At 46.7% G+C, this 21,533-nt stretch overlaps 1 protein-coding gene across 1 annotated transcript in view; it reads right to left on the bottom strand.

Annotated features, from left to right (window-relative positions):
* Window positions 1–11,069: 11,069 nt before the first annotated feature.
* The window catches only part of LOC135522735 (catenin delta-2-like), a 401,912-nt gene continuing 391,448 nt past the window's right edge, over window positions 11,070–21,533 (bottom strand). Inside the window, exons 23-25 of the mRNA XM_064949274.1 lie at window positions 20,472–20,603; window positions 15,958–16,034; window positions 11,070–15,482 (exon numbers count right to left, since the gene is read on the bottom strand). Coding sequence (XP_064805346.1) covers window positions 15,162–15,482; window positions 15,958–16,034; window positions 20,472–20,603 — 530 coding nt within the window. The 3' untranslated portion in view covers window positions 11,070–15,161. The remainder of the gene's footprint in view (window positions 15,483–15,957; window positions 16,035–20,471; window positions 20,604–21,533) is intronic.

Genomic DNA, 21,533 nt, shown 5'->3' with positions numbered 1-21,533 from the left:
CAGAGCAGGTAACAGTGGGTAGACAGAGCAGGTAACAGTGGGTAGACAGAGCAGGTAACAGTGGGTAGACAGAGCAGGTAACAGTGGGTAGACTGAGCAGGTAACAGTGGGTAGACAGAGCAGGTAACAGTGGGTAGACAGAGCAGGTAACAGTGGGTAGACAGAGCAGGTAACAGTGGTGCTAGACAGAGCAGGTAACAGTGGTTAGACAGAGCAGTTAACAGTGGGTAGACAGAGCAGATAACAGTGGGTAGACAGAGCAGGTAACAGTAGCGCTAGACAGAATAAGTAACAGTGTTCTAGACAGAACAGGTAACAGTAGTGCCAGACAGAGCAGGTAACAGTGGTGCCAGACAGAGCAGGTAACAGTGGTGCCAGACAGAGCAGGTAACAGTGGTGCCTGACAGAGCAGGTAACAGTGGTGCCAGACAGAGCAGGTAACAGTGGTGCCAGACAGAGCAGGTAACAGTGGTGCCAGACAGAACAGGTAACAGTGGTGCCAGACAGAGCAGGTAACAGTGGTGCCAGACAGAGCAGGTAACAGTGGTGCTAGACAGAACAGGTAACAGTAGTGATAGACAGAGCAGGTAACAGTGGTGCCAGACAGAGCAGGTAACAGTGGTGCCAGACAGAGCAGGTAACAGTGGTGCTAGACAGAACAGGTAACAGTAGTGATAGACAGAACAGGTAACAGTAGTGATAGACAGAGCAGGTAACAGTGGTGCCAGACAGAGCAGGTAACAGTGGTGCTAGACAGAACAGGTAACAGTAGTGATAGACAGAACAGGTAACAGTAGTTCTTGACAGAGCAGGTAACAGTTGGTAGACAGAGCAGGTAACAGTAGTGCTAGACAGAACAGGTAACAGTAGTGATAGACAGAGCAGGTAACAGTGGTGCTAGACAGAACAGGTAACAGTAGTGATAGACAGAGCAGGTAACAGTGGTGCTAGACAGAGCAGGTAACAGTAGTGCTTGACAGAGCAGGTAACAGTTGGTAGACAGAGCAGGTAACAGTAGTGCTAGACAGAATAAGTAACAGTAGTGATAGACAGAACAGGTAACAGTAGTGATAGACAGAGCAGGTAACAGTGGTGCTAGACAGAACAGGTAACAGTAGTGATAGACAGAGCAGGTAACAGTGGTGCCAGACAGAGCAGGTAACAGTGGTGCCAGACAGAACAGGTAACAGTAGTGATAGACAGAACAGGTAACAGTAGTGCTTGACAGAGCAGGTAACAGTTGGTAGACAGAGCAGGTAACAGTAGTGCTAGACAGAATAAGTAACAGTAGTGATAGACAGAACAGGTAACAGTAGTGATAGACAGAGCAGGTAACAGTGGTGCTAGACAGAACAGGTAACAGTAGTGATAGACAGAGCAGGTAACAGTGGTGCTAGACAGAGCAGGTAACAGTAGTGCTTGACAGAGCAGGTAACAGTGGGTAGACAGAGCAGGTAACAGTGGGTAGACAGAGAGATAACAGTAGTCCTAGACTGAGCAGGTAACAGTGGGTAGACAGAGCAGGTAACAGTGGGTAGACAGAGCAGGTAACAGTGGGTAGACAGAGCAGGTAACAGTGGGTAGACAGAGCAGGTAACAGTGGGTAGACTGAGCAGGTAACAGTGGGTAGACAGAGCAGGTAACAGTGGGTAGACTGAGCAGGTAACAGTGGGTAGACAGAGCAGGTAACAGTGGTGCTAGACAGAGCAGGTAACAGTGGGTAGACAGAGCAGTTAACAGTGGGTAGACAGAGCAGATAACAGTGGGTAGACAGAGCAGGTAACAGTGGTGCTAGACAGAGCAGGTAACAGTGGGTAGACAGAGCAGGTAACAGTGGGTAGACAGAGCAGGTAACAGTGGTGCTAGACAGAGCAGGTAACAGTGGGTAGACAGAGCAGGTAACAGTGGGTAGACAGAGCAGATAACAGTGGGTAGACTACAGTGAGGTACTCTGTCCTGTCGGTCTGTCTGTCTGTGTGTGGCTGGGGGTTAGTGACCACAGCTAAAGACAAACACAAAGTCCCAGAACGATTGCTATGCGTGTGTGTGTTTGTGTGCCTGGGAGAAGCTCTCTCTGTGATGGTTTACAGAGACAGAATGGGGACGTCACAAGTTAGTGTCATGTCTTGTTATGTCTGTTCCTGTCCTTTCTCTTCATTCTCTCTCTCTGCTGGTCTTTTTAGGTTACCTTCTCTGTCTCTCATCCTTCAGCTGTTCTACATTTCCCCTAACTAGCTCATTCTCTCTTTCCCCACCTGTTCTCTCTTCCCCCTCTGATTAGGTCTCTATTTCTTTCTCTGTTCCTGCTACTTTCAGTGTCTGATTCTTGTTTGTGTTTTTTGATGCCAGAAGCAAGCTGTCGTCTCGTTTGCTTCCACCTTGTCCTGTCCTGTCGGAGTCTGCCTGGCAGGAGCATCCTGCACTATACTAACGTTCTTTTTGTTCCGCTGACAACGTTGGAAGAGGATTTATGCCATTCCTGTATTTTCATTAAAGAACTCTGTTTTCTGTTAAAACCGCTTTTGGGTCTTCACTCAAGTTCATAACAGAAGAATCAGACCAAGAATGGACCCAGCGGCTCCGGACCCTTTTCACTCCGCCGTCGAGATCCAGGGAGCGTGCTAGGCAGACACAAGGAGGAATTGTCTGCTGCTCAACATGCCGTTGAGACCCTGGCCGTCCAAGTCTCCGACCTCACAAGACAGGTTCACCAACTCCACCTCGATCCACGCCCACTTCCAGGGTTTCCGAGTCTCCGGAGCCCAGGATCAACAACCCGCCGTGTTACTCTGGGGAGCCCACTGAGTGCCGCTCATTCCTCACTCAGTGTGATGTGGTGTTCTCTCTCCAGCCCAACACTTACTCCAGGAGCGCAGCCCGCATCGCCTCGTCATTTCTCTCCTTACCGGACGGGCGCGTGAGTGGGGCACGGCAGTCTGGGAGGCGAGGCTGAGTGTATTAACCAGTATCAGGACTTTAAGGAGGAGATGATACGGGTTTTTGACTGTTCTGTTTTTGGCGAGGAGGCTTCCAGGGCCCTGTCTTCCCTATGTCAGGGGAATAGATCCATAACGGATTATTCTATTGAGTTTCGCACTCTCGCTGCCTCTAGTGACTGGAACGAGCCGGCTTTGCTCGCTCGTTTTCTGGAGGGTCTCCACGTCGAGGTTAAGGATGAGATCCTCTCCCGGGAGGTTCCTTCCAGTCTGGACTCCTTAATAGCTCTCGCTATTCGCATAGAGCGACGGTTTGATCTTCGTCGCCGAGCTCGTGGAAAGGAGCTCACGTTCTCCGTTGCTCCCCTCTCCACATCACTGCCACCTGCCGCATCACTACCACCCTCCTCCGCCGGCTCGGATGCTGAGCCTATGCAGCTGGGGGTATTCGCATCTCGGCCAAGGAGAGGAACGGAGAATCTGTCGCCTCTGTCTCTACTGCGGCTCCGCTGGTCATTTTGTCACCTCATGTCAGTAAAAGCCAGAGCTCATCAGTAAGAGGAGGGCTACTGGTGAGCGCAACTACTCAGGCCTCTCCTTCTGGATCACGCACTACCTTTCCGGTCCATCTCCGCTGGCCCGGTTCATCTGCTTCCTGCAGTGCCTTGATAGACTCTGGGGCGGAGGGCTGTTTTATGGACGAGACCTGGGCTCGGGAACATGACATTCCTCTCAGACAGTTAGGGGAGCCCAGGGCCTTGTTCGCTTTAGATGGTAGTTCTCTCCCCAAGATTCAGCGTGAGACGCTGCCTTTAACCCTCACTGTCTCTGGTAATCATAGCGAAACCATTTCTTTTTAATTTTTCGTTCACCTTTTACACCTGTTGTTTTGGGTCATCCCTGGCTAGTGCGCCATAACCTTTCTATTAATTGGTCTAGTAATACTATCCTATCCTGGAATGTTTCTTGTCATGTAACCTGTTTAATGTCTGCTATCCCTCCTGTTTCCTCTGTCTCTTCTTCACAGGAGGAGCCTGGCGATTTGACAGGGGTGCCGGAGGAGTATCACGATCTGCGCACGGTGTTCAGTCGTTCCAAGGCCACTTCTCTCCCTCCACACCGGTCGTATGACTGTAGTATTGATCTCCTTCCGGGAACTACTCCCCCGGGTAGATTATACTCTCTGTCGGCTCCCGAACGTAAGGCTCTCGAGGATTATTTGTCGGTTTCGCTCGACGCCGGTACCATAGTCTCCTCCTCCTCCCCCGCCGGAGCGGGGTTTTTTTGTTCAGAAGAAGGACGGGTCCCTGCGCCCATGCGTGGATTATCGAGGGCTGAATGACATAACAGTTAAGAATCGTTATCCGCTTCCTCTTATGTCTTCAGCCTTCGAGATCCTGCAGGGAGCCAGGTTTTTCACCAAATTGGACCTTCGTAACGCCTACCATCTCGTGCGCATCAGGGAGGGGACGAGTGGAAGACGGCGTTTAACACTCCGTTAGGGCACTTTGAATACCGGGTTCTTCCTTTCGGCCTCGTTAACGCTCCAGCTGTCTTTCAGGCACTAGTTAACGACGTCCTGAGAGACATGCTGAACATTTTTGTTTTCGTTTACATGGACGATATCCTGATTTTTCACCGTCTCTCTCGATTCATGTTCAGCACGTGCGGCGCGTCCTCCAGCGCCTTTTGGAGAACTGTCTTTATGTGAAGGCTGAGAAGTGCACTTTTCATGCCGCCTCTGTCCCTTTTCTCGGTTCCGTTATTTCCGCTGAGGGCATTAAGATGGATCCCGCTAAGGTCCAGGCTGTCATTGATTGGCCCGTTCCTAAGTCACGCGTCGAGCTGCAGCGCTTTCTGGGCTTCGCTAATTTCTACCGTCGTTTCATCCGTAATTTCGGTCAGGTGGCAGCTCCTCTCACAGCCCTTACTTCTGTTAAGACGTGCTTTAAGTGGTCCGTTTCCGCCCAGGGAGCTTTTGATCTTCTTAAGAATCGTTTTACATCCGCACCTATTCTTGTTACACCTGACATCTCTAGACAGTTTGTTGTTGAGGTTGACGCGTCAGAGGTGGGCGTGGGAGCCATTCTTTCTCAGCGCTCTCTCTCTGACGGCAAGGTCCATCCTTGCGCGTTTTTCTCTCATCGCTTATCGCCGTCAGAACGTAACTATGACGTTGGTAATCGCGAACTGCTCGCCATCCGCTTAGCCCTAGGCGAATGGCGACAGTGGTTGGAGGGCGACCGTTCCTTTTGTCGTTTGGACTGACCATAGGAACCTTGAGTACATCCGTTCAGCCAAACGACTTAATGCGCGTCAGGCTCGTTGGGCTCTGTTTTTTCGCTCGTTTCGAGTTTGTTATTTCTTATCGTCCGGGCTCAAAAAAACACCAAACCTGATGCTTTATCTCGTCTCTTCAGTTCTTCTGAGGTCTCCACCGACCCGATGGGATTCTCCCTGAGGGGCGTGTTGTCGGGTTGACTGTCTGGGGAATTGAGAGGCAGGTAAAGCAAGCACTCGCTCACACTCCGTCGCCGCGAGCTTGTCCTAGGAACCTTCTGTTCGTTCCCGTTCCTACTCGTCCGGCCGTTCTTCAGTGGGCCCACTCTGCCAAGTTAGCCGGCCACCCCGGCGTTCGGGGTACGCTCGCTTCCATTCGCCAGCGTTTCTGGTGGCCCACTCGGGAACGTGACGCGCGTCGATTTGTCGCCCGCTTGTTCGGTCTGCGCGCAGACTAAATCTGGGAACTCTCCTCCTGCCGGCCGTCTCAGACCGCTTCCATTCCCTCTCGACCGTGGTCTCACATCGCTTCAGATTTTATCACCGGACTGCCTTCATCAGCGGGGAAGACAGTTATTCTTACGATTGTCGATAGATTCTCTAAGGCGGCTCATTTCATTCCTCTCGATAAGCTCCCTTCTGCTAAGGAGACGGCTCAGATCATTATCGAGAATGTTTTCGAATTCATGGCCTTCCGTCTGACGTCGTTTCCGACAGAGGTCCGCAGTTCACGTCTCAATTTTGGAGGGAGTTTTGCCGTTTGATTGGGGCTTCCGTCAGTCTCTCGTCCGGCTTTCATCCCCAGTCTAACGGTCAAGCGAACGGGCCAATCAGACTGTTGGTCGCATTTTACGCAGTCTTTCTTTTCGTAACCCTGCGTCTTGGTCAGAACAGCTCCCTGGGCAGAGTACGCCCACAACTTCGCTTCCCTCGTCTGCTACCGGTCTATCCCCTTTTCAGTGTAGCCTCGGGTACCAGCCTCCGCTGTTCTCATCTCCAGCTCGCCGAGTCCTGCGTCCCCTCCGCTCAGGCTTTTGTCCAGCGTTGCGGCGCACCTGGAAGGGGTCAGGTCGGCACTTTGCCGTAATAGGGCGCAGACTGTGAGGGCCGCTAATAAGCGTAGGACCAAGAGTCCTAGATATTGTTGCGGTCAGAGAGTATGGCTCTCCACTCAGAACCTTCCCCTTAAGACAGCTTCTCGCAAGTTGGCCCCGCGGTTCATTGGTCCGTTCCGTATTTCCCAGGTCATTAATCCTGTCGCAGTGCGACTTCTTCTCCAACGCTATCTTCGTCGCGTTCACCGGTCTTCCATGTCTCCTGTGTTAAGCCCGTTCTTCGCGCCCCCGCTCGTCCCTCCCCCATCCTTGTCGGCGCACCCATCTACAGGGTTCGTAAGATTTTGGACATGCGCCCTCGGGGCCGTGGTCATCAGTACCTAGTGGATTGGGAGGTGCGGTCCTGAGGAGAGGAGTTGGGTTCCCTCTCGGGGCGTGCTGGACCGTTCGCTGATCGATGATTTCCTCCGTTGCCGCCAGGTTTCCTCCTCGAGTGCGCCAGAGGCGCTCGGTGAGTGGGGGGGGTACTGTCATGTCTTGTTATGTCTGTTCCTGTCCTTTCTCTTCATTCTCTCTCTCTGCTGGTCTTTTTAGGTTACCTTCTCTGTCTCTCATCCTTCAGCTGTTCTACATTTCCCCTAACTAGCTCATTCTCTCTTTCGCCACCTGTTCTCTCTTCCCCCTCTGATTAGGTCTCTATTTCTTTCTCTGTTCCTGCTACTTTCAGTGTCTGATTCTTGTTTGTGTTTTTGATGCCAGAAGCAAGCTGTCGTCTCGTTTGCTTCCACCTTGTCCTGTCCTGTCGGTCTGTCTGCCTGGCAGGAGCATCCTGGTTATGACCAAGTTCTTTTTGTTCCGCTGACAAAGTCCCAGAAGAGATTTATGCGTGTTCCTGTATTTTCATTAAAGAACTCTGTTTTCTGTTAAAACCGCTTTGGGTCTTCACTCAAGTTCATAACAGTTAGTGACTATGCCTCATCTGACAAGAATACACGTTCTCTCTCTCTCTCTCTCTCTCTCTCTCTCTCTCTCTCTCTGTCTGTCTCTCTGTAGGGGGTATGGTTTCACAGCAGGCTAAAACCAAAGACTAGATTCTGCAACGGTAAAGAAGAACTGTCTATCCTTGTCTCCAATGGGTAACACTCTACTGTACTGTCATGCTTCATTCAGGGTGAGGAGATTCCATCTGACAGGACACCTCATGGTGTGTGCTTCTATGTGTGGAGTAGGAGGAGAGGGAGGGACACAATGATGACATTTACTAATATTCATTGTGTCATATTAAAAAAGTAATAGCGGTATGATTGGCCTACTAAATGTGTCCCCTTTACTGTGGCATCTGGCATGTAATGAACACCAGGCTAAAACCACTGTTTAGGTCCAAACCATTCCCTGCCAGTCACAGCTTACAGAGTTTAGGTGCGGTGCATAGCAAGGCTGTTCTCCACTATTCCTCCATTCATGTTGCTATTCCACACACCAGAGGTTTTGTATTTAGCTCATCAGCAACATTAATCATTCCTATCGTATGCGCCCGACGCCAGGTTCCTAGGCAGAGCTCAAATTGAACCGTCAGGGTTTCTAACATGGCCCTAAACGAATCACACAGAGCAGTCTGGGCTCCTCTTCCTCACTGCCGCTGTCGTCTTTTAGTCCCCCTCTTCTCCCATTTCTCTCAGCTACCCTTTCTTTCTCCCCCTTCTCTCTCTCTCGCTACCTCCCTCTGTCTTGCTCCGTCTGACTTTCTCTGTATCTCTCTCTCTCCCTACCTCGCTCCTAAAGCGGATTAGAATTCTGTTTCTCATACATAGTGTTGTTAGGTCTGTCTGTCTGTATCTTAGGCACACTGCTGAATGCTCATCTTTGTTTAATCAGAAATAGATATTCGTTTCAAACCCTCTAGACCAGGGGTGTCAAACTCCTTCCATGGAGGGCCTAGTGTCTGCAGGTTTTTGTTTTTTCTTTTCAATTAAGCCCTAGACATCCAGGTGTAGGGAGTTCCTTACTAAGTAGTGACCTTAATCCATCAATCAAGTACAAGGGCGGAGCGAAAACCCGCAGACACTCGGCCCTCTGTGGAATGAGTTTGACACCGGTGCTCTAGACTGAACCACCACGCGTGCACACACACATATGTGCATGCCATAGGTGAAATTTCCATGGGATAGGGGGAGGGCATGCCCCCCCAATTCAGAACAGTTTGGTTTGTCCCCTCTACCCCCCAATCATTTATGTTAAAAGTGTTTCGGCTTGTGGGTCCCCCCAGATAGCATACAAACACGTCAAAAGCAATGGCAAAATGTGTAGAATTGAAGGAAATTAGCTTTAACTATCGACTTTGGGTGCGAAAAAACGGTCCAACTCCTCTTCTTTCTCAATTTTCTAACAGAAATGGGGTGTGCCTTTTGTGGTTCATCGATGTGTCATTCTTGTCATGCACACCATGACCCAAGTAGCTAGTTTGTTAGCTAAGTTTGCCACTTTGTAGCTAGCCAGTAACTCTTCCAGTATGCGTTGACGTCATTCACAGGATTTGTCTTTGTACAGAAGTGGGACTTCTGTAGCCAACGTTCTTTTGTTTTTTTAAGCATTTAATGATCTGGTATGATGGTGCTTGATCAGTCATACAATTTAAAGATGTTGTTTTTAGCATTTTTGCCCAAAGTCAACCTTTAAAGTAACAGATATTATAATATATGTTAATTCAATATTTCAATTCTTGGGGGTCGGGGGGCTTCCACTTATCCTTCCACCTATACTGTGTATAATTGCAGGAAATGTGTTTTAAAAGAGGACCCCCTGGACACCCCATTCACTGTTCGCCCCCCAATTATCTAAACCATAATTTCACCCTTGACGCATGCACATGCACACACCCATCCACGCACACACTTCCTCTGTGCCCGAGGTTGTCCATGGCTCGATGGGCAGCGGCGAGCAGCAGAGCAGAGAGGAACAGTACAGCGTGGTACCACGTCCCCGGCGGTGTCTGTCTCTGCTGTGTTTGAGGCATAAAATGGAGGTGAAATTGAAGAGCTATTTTCATGCCACATTACCACCACCCATCCACTGTGGGGACTACTTTCTCTGACAGTGTCTAACGTGTCTAATTATTGTGAAGGTTAATAATCACGACAATACAGTTATTGCGGAGGACTACATTGGATCACAGCAAGGAAATGAGTTCTAGTCAACTGTCAAAGTGCCACCATCTCCTTCTTCCGCTCTTCTAAAACACTTCCAGGCTGGCTTTGTAGCCAGGCACCTAGCTCTTTGATGAAATGAATCAAAGGTGACTGCAGGGGGAAAGTACCTGGAGAGTTGAAGGGTCTGTCTATATATTGTCACTGTTGTTTTTCATCTATAGAGTGGTATGTAAGGGATTATCATTCTGTTTGAAACATGTCTATTACTCCATAGTCAGTGTATGCATGGCTAGAATGCATCAGGTCTGTGGATACATTTGTAAGCTATCCACATTATGACAGAGCCTATTTTCAGTTGGACATGTAACAACATGTCTGCTGGCCCGGTCCCCGATGGAGGTGTTTATGAGTCCAGATGTAATCAGCTGCTTGTCAGTGGAGCCTGTCAGGGAGATAACACCATGTGGCATGTGATTTATCTGCAGGGCAGCAGGGAAATAGCTTTCAGGACGTGGACACACACACACACTCTCAGACACAGAAGTAGCAGGGAAATAGCTTTCAGGACGTGGACACACACAGACAGACACAGAAGTAGCAGGGAAATAGCTTTCAGGACGTGGACACACACACACAGACAGACACAGAAGTAGCAGGGAAATAGCTTTCAGGATGTGGACACACACACACACACACACAGACAGAGAAGTAGCAGGGTAATAGCTTTCAGTACGTGGACATACACAGACGTAGCAGGGAAATAGCTTTCAGGACGTGGACACACACACACACACACACACACACACACACACACAGAAGTAGCAGGGAAATAGCTTTCAGGGCGTGGACATACACACACACAGACAGCAGGGAAATAGCACACACACACACACACACACACACACACACACACACACACACTTTCAGGACGTGGACACACACACACACACACACAGACAGAGAAAGTAGCAGGGAAATGGCTGTCAGTACGTGAACACACACACACACACAGGGAAACAGCTTTCAGGACGTGGACACACACACACACACACACACACACACACACACACACACACACAGAAGTAGCAGGGAAATAGCTGTCAGGACGTGAACACACACACACACACACACACACACACACACAGAAGTAGCAGGGAAATAGCTTTCAGGGCGTGAACACACACACACACAAACACACACACACACACACACACACACACACACACACACACACACACACACACACACACACACACACACACACACACACACACACACACACACACACACACACACACACACACACACACACACACACACACACAGACGTAGCAGGGAAATAGCGGTCCTGATAAGGATAAAAAACATCATCTTAGATCTGGGTAAATGTGGTAGGATGTGATAGAAAAGGATTGGCCCAGGTTGGGTTAAAGTGATGAACTACTGTCTAAACATCCTCTGTACTTATGCCCTGGCAACTCAATGTTTCTTCCAACCTCAAGGGAGTTTTTAAATGTCACTGTCGACCTTGGCTTTCACTTTTGGAAGAAGTTCAAGTTCTCTTGAAAGTTCAGTGACTTATTTGACTTTGAAAAAGTACCAAAGTAATTAATAAAATGTGAATAATAAAAAAACTATCTTCATGACTTAGCTGGTGAAATAAATGTTTAATAGGTAGAATAGATTGCAAAGAGTCTTTTATTTACCTGGTGTTAAAGGTAGCATCCACACTCAGTAAGGTCTTCTAATAAGCCAGGACACACGACATCACAACGCGCACCATAGTGTCAACATCATCACTATCATCAGCTAGGTTCTGTTGGTTCTGCTACGTTCCAATATCTACTCTAGCGTACTGCTTAGAATGTATGGCCAAATAACTAGTATGCTAGTGTGAATATTGGAACCGAGCTGTCTTCTCAACAGGGGGTTCAAACTTCATCATCATCGTCATCATCAGTACAGTCACGTGAACAGAGTCATATTGTACATGTTTTTTTTCTCCATAAAACATTGTTGCTTTTAGTGACACCAACACCTGCACATAAAAAGTATATATATATATATATATATATATGGAATGACATCAAACACACATAAACCATGTGTTTGATACCATTATATATATATATATATATATGCAGTGCCTTCAGAAAGTATTCACACCCCTTGACTTTTTCCACATTTTGTTGCGTTACAGCCTGAATTTAAAATGATTAAATTGTTGTTTTTGTGTCACTGGCCAACACACACTTCCCATAATGTGGAATGATGTTTTTCAATTATTATTATTTTTTACAAATTAATAAAACATGAAAGCTTAAATGTCTTGAGTAATAAGTATTCAACCACAGGAGGTTGATGGCAGCTTAATTGGAGAGGATGGGCTTGTGGTAATAGCTGTTGTGGTATAGGTGGAATGGTATCAAACACATGGTTTCAGCCATTATTATGAGCCGTCCTCCATTCAGCAGCCTCCACTGTATTCAACCTCTTTGTTATGGCAAGCCTAAATAAGTTCAAAAGTAAAACTGCACTAAACAAGTCACAATAGGTTGCATGGACTCCCTCCGTATGCAATAATAGTGTTTAACATTGTTTTTTAATACCCCACACATACAATTATCTATAAGGTCCCTCAGTCGAGCAGTGAATTTCAAACACATATTCAACCACAAAGACCAGGGACGTTTTCCAATGCCTCACAGAGAAGGGTTAAATATGGGTTTTAAAAAAACACATTAAATATCCCTTTGAGCATGATGAAGTTATTAATTACACTTTGGATGGTGTATCAATAAACCCAGTCACTACAAAGAAAATCCTTCCTAACTCAGCTGCCGGAGAGGAAGGAAACCGCTCAGGGATTTCACCATCAGGCAAATTGTGAAGTTAAAACAGTAGAGGGTTTAATGGCTGTGATAGGAGAAAACTGAGGATGGATCAACAACATTGTAGTTACTCCACAATACTAACCTAATTAACAAAGTGAAAAGAAGGCCACCTGTTTACAATAAAAATATTCCAAAACATGCACCCTGTTTGCAACAAGGCACTAAAGTAATACTGCTAAAAAATATGGCAAAGCAATTAACCTTTTGTCCTGAATACAAGGTGTTATGTTTGGGGCAAATTCAATACAATACATTACTGAGTACCATGCTCCATTGGTTCATTTACTTGATTCATCACGCTCTAGCGATGCCTTGTGGCAGGCCGGGCGCCTGCCAGCTGACCTCCGTCGTCAGTTGAACAGTGTTAAGCGGGCGGGTGTTAAGGAGCGCAGTTTGGCGGGTCATGTTACGGAGGACACATGACTCAACCTTCCCCTTTTCAGAGCCCATTGGGGAGTTGCAGCGATGAAACAAGATTGTAATTGGGGAAAAAAAGGGTGGAAAAAATAAATACAAATAAATTATCTATGGCAGACTTGAAAACACAGGGCTTGAAGAATTTAAAAAATAATGGGCATAATGTTGCACAATCCAGGTCTGTAAAGCTCTTAGACTTACCCAGAAAGACTCCCAATCGCTGCCAAAGTTGTGAGATATTTCTGTACTTCATTTTCAACACATTTGCAAACATTTCTAAAAACCTGTTTTCACTGTCATTATGGGGTGTTGTGTGTAGATGAGTGAGAAGAAAAACATATTTAATCCATTTTGAACTCAGGCTGTAACAACAAAATGTGGAATAAGTCAAGGGGTGTGAATACTTTCTGAAGGCAGCGTATATATAGATTTGTCATTCATTCTCTATGGACATGTCAGTCAAGTCAATTTTGTTTTGGGTTGTGTTTTGTAAAATCTGACTGTTATCTGGAGGGATGCCTCTTATTTCAGACAGTGATCAAGACACACACCCAAACGCGCACATGCGCACACACACGCACACACATACACGCTCAACTAACATAGGCAGGTCTGTTCATTTAAGAAGGAGACGTACATACCCCTTTCTATAGTGACAACCCTCTGTAGGAGGTGTATAACTTACTCCCATCAAAACCAAAGCAGTTACAAACAAGAGAGAATGACTAGTCATGGTCTGTAAACGTCAACTGAGAGTCGCATACATCCTCCAGTCTAGGGCTGGAACCAGAGAGGGCAAAGTTTGGCACGATGTCACTTCTCTCTCTAACGTACAGTGGGGGTATGTACAACCTAGTAGAACGTCTTAGAAAGCAGAAGGTTGGTTCTTGTACACGGGACAGATTGTATCATGTAATTGTGGATGACAAAACCATTTTATTTCAGAACTTTTAAATACTGTATCTTCAAAATAAAATATCAGAGTGTGGAAATGGAGAAACAAGAAACGTATATTTCAAATATCTACATCTAATTGTTTAGGCAGTGAAAAAGCAGTCTGTCAAGAAGGGTTGTGGAATGTCGTCATCGGTGTTGTAGTCGGTCTTGAACTGCTTTGGACAGACATTTTTCGTGATCAGAGAACATACAATACTGCTAGTCAACCACTGGCTGTTCAAACAGATGTGGTGTGGGAAAGGGAGACAGTGATCATTGATAGACATTGTTCCAAATGGTGTGTGTTTTCTTCTCAGCCTCTCCTGTTACAGACTAACAATATGCAGTGGTCGGTCGCTAGTGACTCGTGTAATATACACAATACCACACAAGTCTCTCAACTGTCACTGTACTGTACACCAAAAATACTATACATCCACAACTTTAAAAAATACAAATAAAAAATGTGAAAATAAAATGGCTGGAAGAGTCTTCTTGAATAGAGGACATTCCATAGAAAGGTGAAAGTCAGAAGTCAATGTAATGAATGGGTGGAAAGCTGCTCCCTTAGTTTTTCCTGTAAACATCCACTCTTGCCTTGAGCTTGGTGTATTCCACTCATCCCTCTCTCCCTTCTCTGTTCTGTCGCTTTTCATCCCGATTAGCCAAAGAACCCTTACCGCCACTCTTCTTCTCCTCCATTTCTCCACACCTCGTCTCTTCTCCTCCTTCCTGAAGGTCAATGTAAGAGCCCTCCGTCATCATTCACTTGTTTTCTTGCTTTCTTTCCGTCAAGGCCTTCACTCACTCTCTCTCTCTCTCTCTCTCTCTCTCTCTCTCTCTCTCTTTCCGTCAAGGCTCTCTCTCTCTCTCTCTTTCCTCTGTCTCTCTCCCTATCTCTCTCTCTCTTTCCTGTCTCTCTCCCTCTCTCTCCTCTGTCTCTCTCCCTCTCTCCTCTGTCTCTCTCCCTATCTCTCTCTCTCTTTCCTGTCTCTCTCCCTCTCTCTCTCTCTCTCCTCTGTCTCTCTCCCTCTCTCTCTCTTTCCTCTGTCTCTCTCCCTCTCTTTCTTTCTCTCCCTTTTGACATATCCATACATTCACTTTCCCAGTGGAACAAGCTTTGAACAAACTGAACTGGCAGAAAGAAAATGTATTGTGGTATTCATGCACATGCACAGTCTCTCTTCACGCCTCAGTCCCCAACAACCCCCTGGCACCTCCCTCCTCTACCCCCTCAATCTCTGCTGCGGTTAGTAACTAATATTAACCTCACACTCCCACCTTACTCTACACCAGTGTTTTCACTCCCAGTCCAGGAGAGCTACAGGACCATGGAGGCTTTTGTTCCAGCCCAGCACTAATAAACCTGATATCCTAAAAACAACTGTTCATAACACTTTAATTACTTGAATCAGGTGTTGTTACTGCAAGGCTGGAGCTAAAGCCTGCACAAGCCTATGTCTCTCCACGACCAGAGATAAGTTGTGACTCCTGTCTCTAGACCCAGGAGTCAGGCGAGGCCGGGTAGTGGCTGGTCTCGTAGTTGAGTTCGGAGTAGGGCCGGGATGCAGAGTAGAAGTCCACGTAGTTGCCGGTGGATTTGAGGCCCAGGTGCATCCGGAGGTCAGTGGCAGCCTGAGATGGGGGCTGGGGGAGGGGCTGGTCTGGAGGCACGAAGAAGGAGTCATCCAGCATGCGGCCAGGGTTCTGCGGCGGAGGGAAGGATGGAGGGAGGGATGGAGGGAACGTGTCGTATTCTTTTATAGGTGTAGAGGAGCAGTCTGCCTGCGGAGCTATGGTCATGGGCTGAGGAGGGATCTGGAGAGGAAATAAAAACTCATCACACATCAGAAACTATACAGTTAGTTTCATCTTCCAAAATTGTGGCTGTATAAAGTTTACGTTGACACATTTCACAGAGCCGTTTAATTGGTCTAACTTCATCTGAGGTGATAAGATAAGGTTTTTAATTGGATAAGCGCGGGGTGTGGTTTCAGGTTTCCACGGTTTCACGCTCTCCAGTTTGTGGGCGGGGCATTGGTGAAGATTCCGGAACACATCAGAGCTTATCAGAACCTCCACCTTCCTGAAGACGCCACCATGACAACCATCACCATGGCACCAGATGCCAAGGAGGTAACTTGCTAACAAGACGTGCCATAACAATCTGTGCGTGTGTGTGTGTGTGTGCGTGCAGCAATGTGAGTGTGTGTGCATGTCTGCATGCGCATGTATGTATATGTATGTGTATGTGTGTGTGTGGGTGTGTGTTTGTAGTTGTACTGTAACTCACCTGGTTGTGTTTAATGTCGTCATTAGCAGTTACATAAGAGTTCCGGAACAACGTGGATGTTCCACAGGAGATTTGGACTGAAAGAAGAGAGAGACGGTGTCAGAGAGAGAGAGAGTGTTTGAGAGAGAGAGAAAGAGAGAGACAGTGTCAGAGAGTGAGAGAGAGTGTGAGCGAGTGTGAGAGATAAAGAGAGCGTGTCAGAGAGAGAGAGAAAGAGCGAGTGTGAGCGAGTGTGAGAGATAAAGAGAGCGTGTCAGAGAGAGAGAAAGAGCGAGTGTGAGAGATAAAGAGAGCGTGTCAGAGAGAGAGAGAAAGAGCGAGTGTGAGAGATAAAGAGAGCGTGTCAGAGAGAGAGAAAGAGCGAGAGAGAGAGAGTGAGAGCGAGAGAAAGAGAGCGTGTCAGAGAGAGTGTGAGAGAGAAAGTGAGATACAGAGAGCTTGTCAGAGAGAGAGAGAGAAAGAGTGTGAGAGAGAAAGAGAGCATGTCAGAGAGAGAGAGAGAAAAAGAGTGAGAGAGAAAGAGAGATAAAGAGAGCGTGTCAGAGAGAGAAAGAGTGTGAGAGAGAAAGAGAGATAGAGAGATAAAGAGAGCATGTCAGAGAGAGAGAAAAAGAGATAAAGAGAGAGAGAAAGAGAGATAAAGAGAGCGTGTGAGAGAGAGAGAGAGTGTCAGAGAGGGAGAGAGAGATAAAGATAAAGAGAGAGCGAGAGAGCGAGAGAGAACATGTGAGTGTAATGTTTACTGGTCTTTTTTAAATTGTTTATTTCAATAGCTTTGGCAATGGAAACATGTGTTTCCCATGCCAATATAAGCCCTTTGAATTGAATTGAGAGAGAGAAGGAAAGAAAGACAGAAAAAGTAAGACAAAGACAGAGAAATAGATGGAGAAGATGTGTGAGAAAGAATACGTATATTAAAGAGAGAATGTGTCCTTCAGCCTGAGAACATGTCAGAGACTCTGATGAAAACATCAGCCTTCAGCCTGAGAACATGTCAGAGACTCTGATGAAAACATCAGCCTTCAGCCTGAGAACATGTCAGAGACTCTGGTGAAAACATCAGCCTTCAGCCTGAGAACATGTCAGAGACTCTGGTGAAAACATCAGCCTTCAGCCTGAGAACATGTCAGAGACTCTGGTGAAAACATCAGCCTTCAGCCTGAGAACATGTCAGAGACTCTGGTGAAAACATCAGCCTTCAGCCTGAGAACATGTCAGAGACTCTGGTGAAAACATCAGCCTTCTGTCAGGATTTGGCCAGGGTTGTTCCGGTTTTTGGTCACTAGATGCCCCCATTGTGCTTTTTGACCTTTTGCTTTCCCTTGATCCCCATTATTATTTGCACCTGTGCCTCGTTTCCCCTGATTGTATTTAAACCCTTAGTTTCCTTCAGTTCTTTGCTCTGTGTTTGTATGTTAGCACCCAGCCCTAGTATTCTGTGTACTCTTGTTGATCCCGGTGGACGCTCTTGTGGAATTCCTTTTGAGGTTGTGGAGTTACATGTTTTCCTGAAGGACTTCACTTTTTACTTTATTAAATACACAGTCTCAAGTACTGCTGTGTCTGCCTCATCTTCTGGGTTCTGCTGACTATTCGTGGCTCAGTTGGTTAAGTGACTGTTTCTCACTCCGGAGACCCGGGTTCGTAACCGGGTCCTGACACCTTCAGCCTGAGAAAATGTCAGAGACTCTGATGAAAACAGCCTTCAGCCTGAGAAAATGTCAGAGACTCTGATAAAAACAGCCTTCAGCCTGAGAACATGTCAGAGACTCTGGTGAAAATAACATTGGTCTTTAAATCGCACAGTTAATTAGTGACAAAATGTCTATACAGAATGTAAGTCTAAACTAGTAATTAGTGAATGCCTCTTAATTAATGAGTTAAGAGAGCTACAGGAACCTGCCAAAATAAAGGGGTGTTGGGCCACCACGAGCCAGAACATCTTCAATGCACCTTGGCATCAATTCTACAAGTGTCATGAACTCTATTGGAGTTCTTCCACGAGAAATACCATCATTTGGTGTTTTGTTAATGGAAAACGCTATCTCGGGCACTGCTCCAAAATCTCCCAGAAGTGTTCAATTGGGTTGAGTTCTGGTGACTGAGATGACCATGGAATATGGTTTACATCGTTTTCATGCTCATCAAACCATTCAGTGACCACTTGTGCCCTGTGGATGAAGGCACTGTCATCCTGGAAGAGACCACTCCCATCAGGATAAAAATGATCAGTCAGAATGGCTGTATTGGCGTTTACCTTGTCCTCTAAGGGGTAGAGAGGACCTAAAGCATGCCAGGAAAATGACACCCCAGACCACAACAGAGCCACCAGAACCCTCATTTACTGCAGTTACCTGTATATTACAATAATAATAATAATAGATGGATTTTATATAGCACTTTCATTACAAAGACAATATCAAAGATGCTTTGAAAACAAAACTAAAACATACAGTGCCTTGCAAAAGTATTCGGCCCCCTTGAACTTTGCGACCTTTTGCCACATTTCAGGCTTCAAACATAAAGATATAAAACTGTATTTTTTGTGAAGAATCAACAACAAGTGGGACACAATCATGAAGTGGAACGACATTTATTGGATATTTCAAACTTTTTTAACAAATCAAAAACTGAAAAATTGGGCGTGCAAAATTATTCAGCCCCTTTACTTTCAGTGCAGCAAACTCTCTCCAGAAGTTCAGTGAGGATCTCTGAATGATCCAATGTTGACCTAAATGACTAATGATGATAAATACAATCCACCTGTGTGTAATCAAGTCTCCGTATAAATGCACCTGCACTGTGATAGTCTCAGAGGTCCGTTAAAAGTGCAGAGAGCATCATGAAGAACAAGGAACACACCAGACAGGTCCGAGATACTGTTGTGAAGAAGTTTAAAGCCGGATTTGGATACAAAAATATTTCCCAAGCTTTAAACATCCCAAGGAGCACTGTGCAAGCGATAATATTGAAATGGAAGGAGTATCAGACCACTGCAAATCTACCAAGACCTGGCCGTCCCTCTAAACTTTCAGCTCATACAAGGAGAAGACTGATCAGAGATGCAGCCAAGAGCCCCATGATCACTTTGGATGAACTGCAGAGATCTACAGCTGAGGTGAAGACTCTGTCCATAGGACAACAATCAGTCGTATATTGCACAAATCTGGCATTTATGGAAGAGTGGCAAGAAGAAAGCCATTTCTTAAAGATATCCATAAAAAGTGTTGTTTAAAGTTTGCCACAAGCCACCTGGGAGACACACCAAACATGTGGAAGAAGGTGCTGTGGTCAGATGAAACCAAAATTGAACTTTTTGGCAACAATGCAAAACGTTATGTTTGACGTAAAAGCAACACAGCTCATCACCCATCACAAGACAATGATCCAAAACATAAAGCAAAATCTACAATGGAATGGTTCAAAAATAAACATATCAAGGTGTTAGAATGGCCAAGTCAAAGTCCAGACCTGAATCCAATCGAGAATCTGTGGAAAGAACTGAAAACTGCTGTTCATAAATGCTCTCCATCCAACCTCACTGAGCTCGAGCTGTTTTGAAAGGAGGAATGGGAAAAAATTTCAGTCTCTCGATGTGCAAAACTGATAGAGACATACCCCAAGCGACTTACAGTTGTAATCGCAGCAAAAGGTGGCGCTACAAAGTATTAACTTAAGGGGGCTGAATAATTTTGCACGCCCAATTTTTCAGTTTTTGATTTGTTAAAAAAGTTTGAAATATCCAATAAATGTCGTTCCACTTCATGATTGTGTCCCACTTGTTGTTGATTCTTCACAAAAAAATACAGTTTTATATCTTTATGTTTGAAGCCTGAAATGTGGCAAAAGGTCGCAAAGTTCAAGGGAGCCGAATACTTTCGCAAGGCACTGTATGTAGGATTCTGGAAGTGGCAGGTCTTGACTGAGGTGATGGACAAGTGAGATAGCTAATTGTTGATGATTTGTGTATTATACAGATGTACCGGGCGTAGGCTACAGTAGCCTGTTGAGTTTCAGAATAAACCGTTTGATTCAAGAACTCAAACCTTTGTCCTGGACATTCTTTTATTCGTGATCTATTGAGGTTATTATATGAGAAAAACTCAGCAATAGATAGAGGGAGGGGGGAGAGAGAGAGGGAGGGGAAGAGAGAAGGAGGGGAAGAGAGAGAGAGGGAGGAGGAGAGAGAGAGGGAGGAGGAGAGAGAGAGCAGAAAGAGAGAGTGAGGGGAGAGAGAGAGGGAGGAGGAGAGAGAGCGGAAAGAGTGAGTGAGGGGAGAGAGAGGGGAGAAAGAGAGGGGGGGAAGAGAGAGGGAGGGAGGGAAGGGGAGAGAGAGAGGGAGGGGGAAGAGAGAGAGAGAGAGGGAAGAGAGAGAGGAGAGGGAAGAGAGAGCGGGAGGGGGAGAGAGAGAGAGGGAAGAGAGAGAGGGGGGAGAGAGCGGGAGGGGGAGAATGGCGGAAAGAGATGCGTAGATAGAAAGTAATAATCTATTCTTTATATCTCCTCTCACACACCTGCCATGGCGTCTTTCCGGGATGTGTGCTCTCCTTTGTTGCTGTGGAAACCTGCGTTAGTTGCCGTGGAGTCGTTTTCGGGCTTGCGATCCTTCATACTCATCATTTCTCTGGGAGAGGCCGGGGCGCTTACTGTATTACACACACACCGGTCAGACACACACACACATTACTCATCATTAGGTATGTTTAGTGTGACAGCCTGAAGGTTGTGTCCTGCAGGTCAGAGTAGCACACAGTAATTCCCTTGAAAACCCTTACTCACACTCACACCCGAACACACAGACACTCACTCACAGGGGGCATGTGATCTCCTCTTACAGTCCCCTGAAAATGCTTACCCACACACTACAGTCTCTATGATACTGCTTACCTAAACACTCTTATCAAGTGAATACTTCATATATAATATCAACTGCTCACCTACACTGTATTAAACCATCCAGATCAGAGAAGGCTTTAAGTAGAATGTTCATCCTTAAAAGACTACACTATTCTATAAATAACCTAATAGAAACATACACAACGTACTGTTCCTTACTAGAACAATAGAGAGAGGAGGAGAGGAGGGGAGGGAAGAGGAGAGGTGGGGATGGGTTGGGAGAGGAGAGGGGGTGGGGATGGGAGAAGCAGGGAGGGGAGAAGAGGGGAGGAAAGAAGAGAGGAGGGGTGGGGAAAGGAGAGGAGGGAAGGGGCTTAGGAGGGGAGTGGAGGGGAGTGGAGAAGAGGGAAGAAGAGAGGAGGGGTGGGGCTTAGGAGGGGAGTGGAGAAGAGGGAAGAAGAGAGTAGGGAAGGGACTTAGGAGGGGAGTGGAGAAGAGGGAAGAAGAGAGGAGAGGAGAGGAGAGAGGAGGTGAGAGGAGGGGGAGATGTGAAGGGAGAATAGAGGTGGGGAGAGGAAGGGTGGGGAAGGGAGAGGAGGCGTGAGGGGAAGGGAGAGTAGGGGTGGGGAGGGGAGAGGAAGGGTGGGGAGGGGAGGGTTGAGGAGGGGAGAGGAGGCGTGAGGGGAAAGGAGGAGAGAGGTGGTGAGAGGAGAGGGGAGAGGAGTGTGACAACCCTGTGA

This window comes from Oncorhynchus masou, chromosome 30, assembly GCF_036934945.1.
Source record: "Oncorhynchus masou masou isolate Uvic2021 chromosome 30, UVic_Omas_1.1, whole genome shotgun sequence".
In the NCBI taxonomy this organism is placed as follows: domain Eukaryota; kingdom Metazoa; phylum Chordata; class Actinopteri; order Salmoniformes; family Salmonidae; genus Oncorhynchus; species Oncorhynchus masou.
The sequence above is the reverse complement of the archived record's forward strand: the minus strand, read 5'-3'. Positions and strand labels throughout refer to the sequence as shown.